Raw genomic sequence first — 12,020 nt, forward strand, 5'->3', positions numbered from 1 at the left:
TTCCTTGATCTCTATTATTTGTGACTCCGCTGGCAAGGCGTAATGTGGCGTCGCAGGTGATTTAAAAAGATCCGTGAATATAGTTAAGAAGGCGAGCTACTTAAACTAAAAAGAACACTGATCCACGGAAAAGGAGGGAAAAAAAAGAACATAAAGAGCAAAAAAAGCAAAAAAAGAAAAAAGAAAAAGTGTCAACTCGATGACAACACCATTAAAGCCGGGGGAAGAGAGAGGAGCCCTGGGGGGGATTCTCATATCCGGCGATCCGGGCCATACGTCCTCTACCCTCTATGGTTTACGGGTTTGGCTCGGCATTTCTAATAATTGTGGAGAAACATTCCACTAGGGTCTAGAGTTTTCAAAGCCTCGGATCTCACGGCCTATACAAACGGCTTCACGGCTTCACGGCATAGGGCAGTGCTAACGCCCAGCTCTTGAGTATCTTGGCCTTCCTAATCTAGTAGATTGAATCCAGTTGGATTACCTAGGTAGGCTTAGATGCGGGGGATTGGACCTTTAAATTGCGTACTCTCTTTTGCATGACCTTATTTGATACATTTGGGGTCTTTACAGGGTCTTTACACCAGCCATGGTTGGAAACAATACAAAATGCGCGACTTAAAACCTTATGTTACTTCCCATCTTCTCATGTATTATAACTTATACCTTCTTTATGGCTCAGATACTCCATAGATGGCTACAGTGACCCATTGTAGGGCTTGATTATCAAGGTTGACTGCAAGTACACGCGGCTCAGGTGGAATATGAATGGTCGGAAGAGAGCCCCTGACAAAGATGGTGATCAGTTCTAGTTCGTCACCATCACCTATGAGCTGTATATATCGTAGGCACATCGGACTATTATACTAGATACTATCGACGTGACGTCATCGCTATCTCCCTACAGTGAGCTCATCAGCCACCTTATGTCTAGACTCTCCACTTTGTACTCCGTACATACAAATCGTATACCGCAGATCTATTTCGGGAAACAAGCCCTCGTGCTGTTATTGTCTCTGGGGTGATCGCCTTCGGGACTTCCCTGCCCTGATTTGCTTCTCCACGAGCGCCGATCTGAACTTACGTCACCGGACTTAATAAACTACCCGTCGCACTGGATAATATACTACCTAATCAGGCCCTCTTATAAAATCTAACATACTACATGTAAATCCGCCTCACCCCAGCAGCTACTAATAAGGAGAATCTTCTAATTACAGAGAAATATAGTTGGGATTCAAATGTGTTGGCGCTATGACCCTGTCGCACAACGAGCTGTGTAACTAAAAGGGTTCACGCTTTCGGTGGAGGCTGTCTAAGAGCTGTGGGCTTGGCTTGCAGTGGCTTCACTATCTTCTCTGGAGTTACTCCGAATTTGGCCAGGTGCCAAAACTTATTTCTTAAAAGGTCCAAAGACATTGATTCTTTATTGGCCATACTTCTCGACTTCGAAGCTATTGGCTAGGTAGTAAATGCTGTATTCATCATTTGATGTTCCACAGCACCTACCCGGTCAGGAGGAGCCTTAACCCTGTGTTAAAAAAAAAAAAGAATTAGAGATTTGTGAAGTTCACAAATATGCTTCCAGTCGGAGAATCAGGGCATATGCCATTCATGGATTAGATCTTTGCTTAGTACCACTGCCAAAATGCGAACGCATGCAGAGCATAGGATACCTTTTCCCCCAACTCCCCTTAATTTCACCCACTAGCTATTACTCTCATCTAGACTGTATAGACCCCACCGATGTAGCTCCCTTTATTTCCATCAATTGAACCAATTATCATCCAGCTCATTAACATTCATCAGGCTGTCCCCCTCCAGCTGATTGAAGTCCCCACCATTCTCTCCGAAGTTATCAGTGTCCATGAACAAATCGTCGAAGTTTGATTCAGCGGGCCCCATGAAATCCTCACCGGAATTGCCCTGTAGGAAATTGCCGTCATCCCCTTCTGCTTTCTGTAATTCCATGTCAAATGCACCACCACCAGGAGGGACATCCGAAGTATTTCCCAGGGGTTGAGTTGTGTTTAATTTGCCCCCATCACCAGTAGCGCCAGAAGCTGTGAAATTCGACCCGGATAGGAAAGCTTGATTGCCCATGTCATCATCGTTGAAGTCTAAGCTAAGACCAAAGTCGTTTGTGCCCCCAGTGTCGTTGAGAACTGAATCAAAAGTGAGATCCTCATTGGGTCCAGGGAATGACTGATCGGGAAGGGCATTGTCGCCTTCTTTTTTGACAACTACATCATCGCCCGATTGGGTGTCGGGCTTGATCTCTGCCGGAGCTAATTGGTTTGCAGGGATATCTTCCTCTGTTTTAGGCATAGCTTCAAGCTCTGGGTCCATTTCGACTTTCTCAATCGGAGGAGGTTGAATTTCAGGTTCAACCTGTTGGTTCGCATCACTCATTGCCACATCTTCGATGGGCTGGGGAGCAGCACTAGTGGCCTTAAGAGCCTCATAGTCCCTTTCCAAAAAGGCTTTCGCGATGAACTACAGAGCGTCAGAAAAGAAATCCCGGGAAAAAAAAGATGGAAAAAAAGCAAATATAGAGCTATTTGATGTATTTGAGATCGTTGAGTGGTACTTACAATTTGCTCGGATAGATTGTCCAGGGCATTTTGGAAACTATCATGATACAAGGGAATGGATCGTTGTAAGTGAGATCTCGATGGCATAGAGCCAGATTTGCGGAACAAACGACCAGTATCAATAAGCTAAGCTGTCAGAGGTTATGCCAAGAGTGTTGTTCCAGAGCCAGCGCTTACCGTCCGCTCTATTATGCTTGAGAGCTCTGTAAGTGAGTCCGGGTTTGAATAACTAGTTGAATAGCTAGCCATAATTGGAAAGATGAAGGGTATGAGATGGTTTGAAAATCCGTTTAATCCGTTTAATGAGTTCAAATCTCCCAAGTCGAAGATATAAGTAAGTTGTAGAAGGAGAGAGAGAAGAGTTAAAGAATTTGGGATGTAAGAGAAAGGCGGACTAAACCCATTGGGGTAAAGTGTCCTCCCCCCACCCCTAGCGGTTAACTTCTTCCTCCCTTTACTTTGCTGTTCTCCAGTTCTTTTTTTTCTCTATCACTTCTTCTCTTTCTTCCCTTTTTCCTTTTCTCTTTTCTTTCCTGTTTTGCTTTTCCAAAGGGACTTGCATGCTTTGGTTTTTCTTTGAGTTTTCTCAGCCTCTTTTTGTTGGGCTTTCTACCTCCCCCAACGCGCTTTGTATTTCAATCTCCGACCGCAGCTTTGTCAGGCCACAAAAACATCTCCTTTATTCTACCGGAGCTTGATCGAAAAAAAGTCCAAAACCAAAAAAAAAAACCAAACAAACAAACCCCCCACCCAGGTTCCATTTCGGTGTCTCTTTTATCAGCACTGTTTATACCCGGTGCTCTTTGTTTCCCCATCTTAGGGTCTTTCTTATTGGACTTCCTCCACCCTGGTCCCCCGCGGCCTCCTATACCACGTATATTTTCCCAGTCTTATTTGCGATTGTGGCTTTCAGCGACGCTTTGCATTGTCTCAAATTCCGAATTTGACAGATCACCTAACACTGGGCTCTGCCAATTTAACATTTAACCCCGTCCAACTTCCACATCACTCGCTTCCTCTGATCGCCTTGGGAATATATCCGTATCTTTTCAAAAGCAATCATAATGGCGGAGAACGCACAAGCCTCAACTCCCTCTTCTCTTCCCCCGGCGCCTCAGCCCGCTGTCGGTCAACCCCAACAGTACGATGCTCCTCAGGGCAATGGCCAGGGCAACCAGTCCCACATGCCCCCGCCCCCGCGCCCTCCGGTGATAATTCCCCAGAATACCAATCCGATCCCTACGGCCATAACCTCGCCCATGTCCGGAGTTGCTATGATGTCCCCCACAAGCGCTGGTGGATATGTCCGCCGAGCGGCTCCTGAACCAAACAAGAGAGCCCTGTATGTGGGTGGGCTGGATCCGAGGGTCACTGAGGACATCCTCAAGCAGATCTTTGAGACAACTGGCCACGTGGTCAGCGTGAAGATCATTCCCGACAAGAATGTAAGTTCTTCTGACAGGCACCTCCCCCCCCTGCATATCGGCCCCCGCTTCCCCCTGTGTTGCTAGTGATGGTCTCTGAGCCGCGATCTGTGATAATCACTACTCCTCGTTTCTATCCTTGATAAAACATTGGTAGCTTACTGTTTTACTTACTCCAGGGGCAATTCACCACTAAGGGCCACAACTACGGTTTCGTTGAGTTTGATGACCCAGGTGCGGCTGAGAGGGCTATGCAAACCCTGAATGGTCGCCGAATCCACCAGTCTGTAGGTTTCCTTTTGTTCGTGGCACTTCGTGGCTGTCTCTAATTGCCTCAGGAAATCCGTGTGAACTGGGCGTACCAGTCCAACAGCACCAGCAAGGAGGATACTTCTAACCACTTCCATATCTTCGTTGGCGACTTGAGTAATGAAGTCAACGACGAGGTACTGACTCAAGCATTCTCTGCTTTCGGATCAGTATCTGAAGCACGTGTGATGTGGGATATGAAGACTGGTCGCTCCCGTGGATACGGCTTTGTTGCTTTCCGTGATCGCGCAGAGGCGGATAAGGCCCTCAACTCGATGGATGGCGAATGGCTCGGCTCTCGTGCTATCCGATGCAACTGGGCTAACCAGAAGGGTCAGCCTTCAATCTCTCAGCAGCAAGCCCTGGTTGCTATGGGTATGACGCCTACTACTCCTTTCGGACACCACCACTTCCCAACCCACGGCATTCAGAGCTACGATATGGTTGCTCAGCAGACCCCCCAGTGGCAGACTACTTGCTACGTGGGCAACCTCACCCCTTATACCACCCAGAATGATTTGGTTCCCCTGTTCCAGAACTTTGGCTATGTCCTTGAAACCCGCCTCCAGGCTGATCGTGGCTTTGCATTTGTGAAGATGGATTCGCATGAAAATGCGGCCTCTGCAATCTGCCAACTGAACGGTTACAACGTCAATGGCCGTCCTCTGAAGTGTAGTGTAAGTTATTGCTAGTTCTGGGATTCCCGGGTTATATTTACTGACTACCGCAGTGGGGTAAGGATCGCCCTCCTACCGGCCAGTTCGACAACTTCTCTCCTCAACAGGGCAACGCCGCCCCCTTCAACAACAGCCCTGCCGGTTTCTTCCCCCAATACGGTGGTCCCGCAAACCCCATGAATCAAGGTGAGCCCAATACCCATCTGTTATGTCTTAGCTCTCGCTTACTGGTAGAATAGGTCCTGCCCCTGCTGGTCGAGGCTGGGATCAACAACCCAACAACTTCAATGGGCCTGCTATGGCTGGCCAGGGCTACGCCCAGGCAGGTAATGCCGGGGGTTACGGCCGTGGCCAGCCCATGTCCCCGTCCGGCAACTGGGACCAGCCCAACAACTTCAACGGAGGCTACCAGGCGTAGCTCGGTTTGTGACAAGTCTCCAGTCGGTCTGCTCACACACGACACTTCCGGCATTTGCTCACAGAACTAAGTTTATTTAACGTCCCTTCTGTGTTTCTTTCCATAGCACCCTTCTACAATTCCCCATCACCGTTGATATTTTCTTTCTTTTACTTAAATTGAGTGGATTTTCAAGCGAGCAAGTTGCTTTTGTCTGAAACGGAATTTGTGTGTTGCGCACCCCATACCCCAAGTCCACTACGTTGCTTCGGTCTTTTTTATTTATTTTTGCTTCTTTTTGCCCCCTTCTTTTTTTCTTTAAGCGTGCCTTACTATCAAGGGTTCCTTGGACTTTTGGCTCTGTCATGCCCCCAAATAAAAGCGATCTCCCCACTCTTCACCCGCGTATTTGGACTGTTGCCATTTTGTTCATTTCATTTCTCTAGCTGTTTTATCATTCGAGTACATGTGTTGTATCAGATTTACTTTCCTTGTTTGATACTCATTTCCACTCAAAAGATGCTTTTCATGGGTTGCCATGGATTTCTCGGTTGACACATTGGTCTGGGCACTTTCCCACGAGTATCCGTATATGCTGTGATGAATTTCCTTGGAGCACACGATATCATTGATCTTATTTCTAAGTATCTCTGCCTTGCTGGCGTTCTAGCCCAGATACCAATTTGCCTTTTTTTCCCCCATCTTTTTTGCTGCATTCTGGCTTTCCATTTCTTAAAATCATTGCTGATAACACTTTCTTTGTTTATTTTATATATATATATATATATATATACCATGTATTATGTACAGAGCATACGGCGGATTGCATGGTATTCTCTGCCCATAGGCTGGCAGGTGAAACTGAACATGTTGTGCTATGCTCCGGGGGACATTTAAGTCAATCATTATCCATTGTAGCGTTAGTTGGTTGGTAAACCACAACCCTTTTCTCGCTACATATGTATGCAGTGTGACGATGAGATATGTGTGGCATATTTGAGATGGAATAGACAATGTACATGTTCTCACCTTTTCTGTTTCTCTGGGTTTTCATACCCATCAGGGCTGGGGTCATTTGCTAATCACGTAGCTAGAAAAATACCTATGGGGGACATCCTGATATTTACTCTAACACAGGAGACTTGGAAAAAGGAGATCATCAAAGGCGTCGAAGGTACATAGTCTCTAGCATCTCATAATAAGTTTATTACATACATCCATGGATATATATACCCTTTTCTTATTGTGGACGTCATACTTGCAGCTGCTAGTATTTCATATGTATCAGAAACACAATTCAAAGCTACTTGAGCGCGTGACGCCACTTGATCTTCTATGATAATCCTTATATCTCTTGTCTTCTAAGTATTAACAAATACAGATAGTCAAGGATGTCCCAATTCAACCAATCTGGAAGTGACTACGACTCAGAGGGCCTACCTCCATCTGTTAGACGGTATGTATATCAAGGGAAGGAACACTTTTCCCAAATACTTAGCGTTGAGCGTGAACGTCTTCGCCTTTCGGTAGACCTTAGCGAGTACCTTGTCTTTTTATTGACGAGAGCACTTTCCACGACGATTTCGTTAATCCTAACACGACACCAATCCATGGTATTCGTGGCATCCGCTGTACTTTCAACCCCGAAACAAACACTTTGATCGCCAAAATGGTCACCCATGAACATCACCAAGTGGTTCAGGCTTTTCATGATGCCATTGTTAGTGCACTTGAACCAATGGGGCTTAAGAGGGCTTTTTTTTCCTATGATGAAGTGAACATCGATATCAATGGCGGTTCAAAGCAGCCAGACTGGGGATTGGGCCCCAGACCCTCCCCTCCTGGTACTAGAAGGCGGCCTACGGTGGTCGTGGAAGTCGCTATCTCGGAAACTAGAAGAAGGTTGCAGAGAGATATTGATATATGGCTTGACCCCAGCAGGGGTAATACCAATGTCGCCATTGCCATCAAGGCAAACAGAGCCCGACCACTAATCACCATTGATAAGTACGAGTGGGACCACACCAGTGGACAAGCCCAGATGTCTCAGCATATTGAGATACGGGAAAGTGACACGGGTGAGCAAGTTAGAGTCTCTGGGGATCCACTGACCATCCCTTTTGATCTTCTATTTCTGCGGTCTCCACAACCCCCCAGAGAAGGGGATTTGGTCATAACAAGGGGAAGGAATTGAGGAGATTGCGAAATGGGTCTGGGACGTTCAGTTTGCGCCCTTTTAAACCTCATTTTCAGGTCATTCACGTTCCAACCACGTGATAAAAGCTTGGCCAGTGGCCTGCATTGCTATTGTTAGTCCCTGATTTTGCAGGACACAACGACGCTCCTTTACAACATATCTCTTTGCAGAAACAAAAACTTCAAACGATCAAACGAAGAAACTAATAAACGAAGAATCGAAAACAGTCCCCACCAACGCGAGGTTGAGCTGGCCAGCTCCCGGTTCCACTTGCACCAATGGACAATGACAGCGGGCTTGGCGGACCACGAACTATCTCCTCGCACGCTATCAGGCAGCGCAAGTAGCAGCCACAAACGAAGCGATTCAAGCTCCCTCCTCTCCAGACTTTCCTTCCTTCGCGTAAGCCGGACAGCACACACCTCCCTAGACCGACACCACCCAGACATGGACCACGATGGCGACGAAGGCCTCCACTCCGGTATTCCGCAGAGCACAGGCAAGGGAGGGACTACCAGCAGCCGGGCAATGTCTGCCGCTCTCGCGCAACATCGAACGCGCCGCCGGCGTGGCTCCCTTCGAAAAACGGCATTGCTAGGCACCAGGCTCGAATCGCGTGACAAAAGAGCCACCGCAAAAGCCGCCGAAGCCCTCGAAGCCCTCCGCGCAGAACCCAGCCGACTCCCCGCCGCCGACCTACAAGCGGCTATACAACCAAAAGATCAAACCCCCTCTAATAATGAAATCACGCAATACTCGCCGCGCGAGAGTGTGGCCCTTGACGATGACCGCGACGATACCCAACAGCCGACCTGGTTTCGCGCGGCAAACACCCAGATATCCATCCGACCCTCAATAAGTCGCCGACGCCAGGGCCTCGCACAGCATAATCTCCAGGAACAAGCCACCGACGACGAGGACCTTGTCTCCTTCCCTCCCCTCCACTCGAATTCAACCTCCACGGCGGCCGGCACGAGCACAAGCCCCAAAATCATCTCTGCCGGTTTACACATCTCTCCACCATCCTCTAGCTCAGGTTCTTTCTATTCACTCCAACCTCAACCCGAACCGGCATACCTACCCGTCCACCGGCACAAGTCCTCGCCCCTGGTCACACACCCGGTTGAGATGAAGAGCAGCCCCGATGTGGACATAGACTACTCCGAGACGGAGTGGTGGGGCTGGATTATACTGATTGTGACGTGGTTGGTCTTTGTTGTGGGCATTGGGAGCTGCTTTGAGGTTTGGAGCTGGGCTTGGGATGTTGGGGAGACGCCCTATGCGCCGCCTGAGTTGGAGGATGATCCTACCTTGCCAATTGTCGGATATTATCCCGCACTTATTATTCTTACGGCTGTTATGTCTTGGGTTTGGGTTGTTGTCGCATGGGTGGGCATGAAGTACTTCAAGCACGCTAACATATCCGGGGAGGATATTTGATTTTCTTTTCTTTGTTTTAGCTCATACCCTATTCTAATACTATTCTTCTTGTGAGTGTTGCATGGCATATCTTTCATTGATTTCGTGGGGTTTAGTGGTATGCTGACTGTGTCTTGACACCATGGACGGGTGGACTCGATGCTCAATATATTTAGTAAGCTGCACAAATGTTGCAGCTATTCGCGCCACTGCGATTTCAGTTTCTGAACATAATCGACAAAGAGGTATAAGTATCGCTAGAGTATTCCCGGTAATTAATCTTGCTGGCATGGCCCCATCTGTATAACCTTCTAGTTTAAGCTATATATATAAATATATGAGGGGCCTTTACAAATCACAAATTTGCAACCCCCAACTTCTTCAAGCGCAACATGCTATCCTGCAAAGAAGTCGCCAGCAACGTCCCATCAGGGCTCCAAATATGACTCTCATGTGTCCCCCTATTCTCCGTAGTCCGAGGTGTCCACCCCTCCTGTACGAACCACTTCATAGGCAACTCACTCGCGCCGCCAATATCGCTATCGCCAATACCCTCCCAATCAACCATCCGCAGAGCTTCTCCATGCTGATGGACAATAACAGTAAGCGTAAGACTCGCCATCTCAGTCCAGTTCTTGATCCCCAATGCGCGCGGAATCAAAAGAAGCGAGTTCTTGTCACTGGAATACATATGCGCACACGCATATAAATTATCATATTCCCCGTTCTCTTCCCTCTCCCGAATCTGTGCCAAACTGGCAGCAGGATCCTCGTCTGGTGAGCCTTTGAGCCGATACTGCGTTAGCTGGCGATATCGCTCAGGATGTTGCTTGACATCCTCGGCGCGGTTATAACCTTTCATATCGGTCTTGCGCACGTCCAGACCGGGAAAATTGTGCTCGGTGATATTTCCCCGCTGCACCGCCTCGATCCACCATTCTGCGTCCACACTGGGACTCGGAGACTGGTCTTCTGGTCGTTTTGCCGAGAGGATTGAGTCGAAGCGCGTTTGTGCTGATGTCGGCTGGTGCTGAAAGAGACGCTGCTTCTCATCGCGTTTGAAGGAGCATATGCATGAGAAGCAGATTCTTCCTGCTTGCCGTGCGTCGACGGCTCGTGTACTGTACATGAATCCATCGCGGATATGTCGCACTGTGTACACGTATGGCGTGTCGAGTCGCCCTCCTAGGATGAATGTGCCCGTCATATCCTGTCGGTACGTCAGTTTGAGTGTCTTTAAAGAAAATTGATGTATAAGACCTTACGTGAATCACTAACCCCTGACCGACGGTCTTTGACGCTGCATAGGCTGATTGGGCGTAGACATGTCCGCCGAAGGAGCGCGCTCCCTGCCCAGGATTGTAAGGTATTGCTAGCGAGCGGAACCGCTCAATCTTTTCTGGTTCAGTGGAATCGGGATACGAGACAAAGGCATCCTCGAGTTGCTGCAGCGACATCAACTCAACAAAAGAATGCGGGGATATCAGCTCGCTGCTGTTGTCCGGGGCCCCGCGTTGCGGAGACATAGTGCAAAAGAGGCGAGAGGCGGTTTGATTTAAGCCTTTCTCCCCCGTGAGTACAGTCTGCGCAAAATAGTCAGTTACTTGTGTCGACAACGAGAATTGTTTTGCGGGCTGATGGTACCTGTCCGGTCAACAATACTGGCCCTGGATCCGATGGTGATCGTCCCCGGGATTGTGGTGGGTGAGAGTGGGGTTAATGAACCAGTATCAGTACAGTCTCCTGTTATATAATAGCAACCCTGTAGGATTGTATCGTGAGGAGCACGTAGGTAGAGGTAATTGGGTTGATAATGGATGTATGGGGATTGGTACGTACCCCGGATTAAAGAGACGGGACTAGCCGGTGCCTCGGCTTGTCAATTTGACTCACATGACCCTACAATATATAGATGAATGTTCTAAATGTCCGAGTTTTGAACAAGGTGATTGTATGACTCCTATACGAATCGGTTTTCTATGTATCTATAGGATGTTCAATCCAAATTTAGCGTTTAGGATTGATCGAAGTAAGTGCATTTCGGCAGGAGCACTTCGCTTCTCAGGTTTACATAAATCGAATAATGGTTGTAGGGTTCAGAGGATGTGGCATACCGATCTCTTTATAAATAAAATAAGGAGGTATATATTGACCCTTCCTATTAGATGCATGGTCTGCTTGTCGTGCTCACCATTGCCATCGTTTATGGAGGACTGAGGAGTAGAGGAAACACGAAATGTAGTAACAGCCACAAAATAGACTTGTAGATCAAACTGGTATTTTGTACAATATGCGCCGATTGTGCTGATAGGTTCGAGTGGCAGTTCCCAATGCCCGTGCCATAATAATACAAAGAACAAAAAAGAAAAGTGCTGAAATCCAAATCCACGCTCCTAAATCTGGTATCAACAATCAACCAAACTTCCGTCAAAGAAAATTGCGTCAATCAGATTTGCTCGGTGATGGTGGAAACGTTGTTCCACTGGACCTTGCCATCGATGTCCTTGATCTCCTCAAGCTTGTCGCCAAGCTTGACTACGGAGAAGTTGATCATACGCGGGTCGAGACCGAGAGTGCGGCGGATAGAAGCCTGAACAGAGCCGGAGGAGTCGAAGCGCATGATAAAGTGGTGACCTTCGGTGTATCGGGCCTGATGTTTCGTAGTGACTCTGGGTAGACGGAAGGCGCCCCAGTTGGTGTAGCCGCGAACGACGCCGCCGGAGCGGATGACTTGGGTACCGGCATTACGGGCGATTCTGCAGTCAAGTATGCATGTTAGTATTCGATAGGTTCGCATATGGAGATTGCGGCGATGGTGTTGGTTTAGACGTACTCTCGCACCTCGTTGAGGCTGCCCGGGCGGACCTGTTCGCAGAGCGGTTAGCAAATCCAGACATATCATTTAGAGTCATTATGACAATTCCAATAAGATCAAAACATACAATGGCAATTAGCTCGTACAACATGGCATCGAGGGGTGGGGGGTACTAGAGACAGAAATGG

General features: G+C 48.0%; 5 protein-coding genes across 5 annotated transcripts; 2 read left to right on the forward strand and 3 right to left on the reverse strand.

Moving 5' to 3' along the window:
- Positions 1–1,767: 1,767 nt before the first annotated feature.
- N7487_005168 (uncharacterized protein) lies at positions 1,768–2,864 on the reverse strand (the record flags this gene model as incomplete). The annotated part of the gene is made up of 3 exons (XM_056872915.1): positions 2,772–2,864; positions 2,595–2,720; positions 1,768–2,496 (listed from the first exon to the last, which is right to left on the reverse strand). The coding sequence occupies exons 1-3, from the start codon at positions 2,841–2,843 to the stop codon at positions 1,768–1,770; spliced, it is 927 nt and encodes a 308-aa protein (XP_056730635.1). The 5' UTR covers positions 2,844–2,864.
- Positions 2,865–3,658: 794 nt separating this feature from the next.
- On the forward strand, positions 3,659–5,422 carry N7487_005169 (uncharacterized protein; the record flags this gene model as incomplete). Its single annotated transcript, XM_056872916.1, has 5 exons — positions 3,659–4,039; positions 4,198–4,305; positions 4,357–5,004; positions 5,058–5,190; positions 5,244–5,422. 5 exons carry the CDS (start codon positions 3,659–3,661, stop codon positions 5,420–5,422), a joined length of 1,449 nt encoding a protein of 482 aa, XP_056730636.1.
- A 2,461-nt stretch (positions 5,423–7,883) lies between these two features.
- On the forward strand, positions 7,884–9,038 carry N7487_005170 (PIG-Y family protein; the record flags this gene model as incomplete). Its single annotated transcript, XM_056872917.1, has 1 exon — positions 7,884–9,038. One exon carries the CDS (start codon positions 7,884–7,886, stop codon positions 9,036–9,038), a length of 1,155 nt encoding a protein of 384 aa, XP_056730637.1.
- Positions 9,039–9,372: 334 nt separating this feature from the next.
- N7487_005171 (acyl-CoA thioesterase) lies at positions 9,373–10,543 on the reverse strand (the record flags this gene model as incomplete). Its single annotated transcript, XM_056872918.1, has 2 exons — positions 9,373–10,227; positions 10,283–10,543. 2 exons carry the CDS (start codon positions 10,541–10,543, stop codon positions 9,373–9,375), a joined length of 1,116 nt encoding a protein of 371 aa, XP_056730638.1.
- A 920-nt stretch (positions 10,544–11,463) lies between these two features.
- N7487_005172 (mitochondrial 37S ribosomal protein bS6m) lies at positions 11,464–11,983 on the reverse strand (the record flags this gene model as incomplete). Its single annotated transcript, XM_056872919.1, has 3 exons — positions 11,464–11,773; positions 11,851–11,882; positions 11,960–11,983. The coding sequence occupies 3 exons, from the start codon at positions 11,981–11,983 to the stop codon at positions 11,464–11,466; spliced, it is 366 nt and encodes a 121-aa protein (XP_056730639.1).
- Positions 11,984–12,020: the final 37 nt, after the last annotated feature.

Source organism: Penicillium crustosum, assembly GCF_028827405.1.
Source record: "Penicillium crustosum strain IBT 35664 chromosome Unknown utg000002l_segment0_segment0, whole genome shotgun sequence".
Classification (NCBI taxonomy): Eukaryota; Fungi; Ascomycota; class Eurotiomycetes; order Eurotiales; family Aspergillaceae; genus Penicillium; species Penicillium crustosum.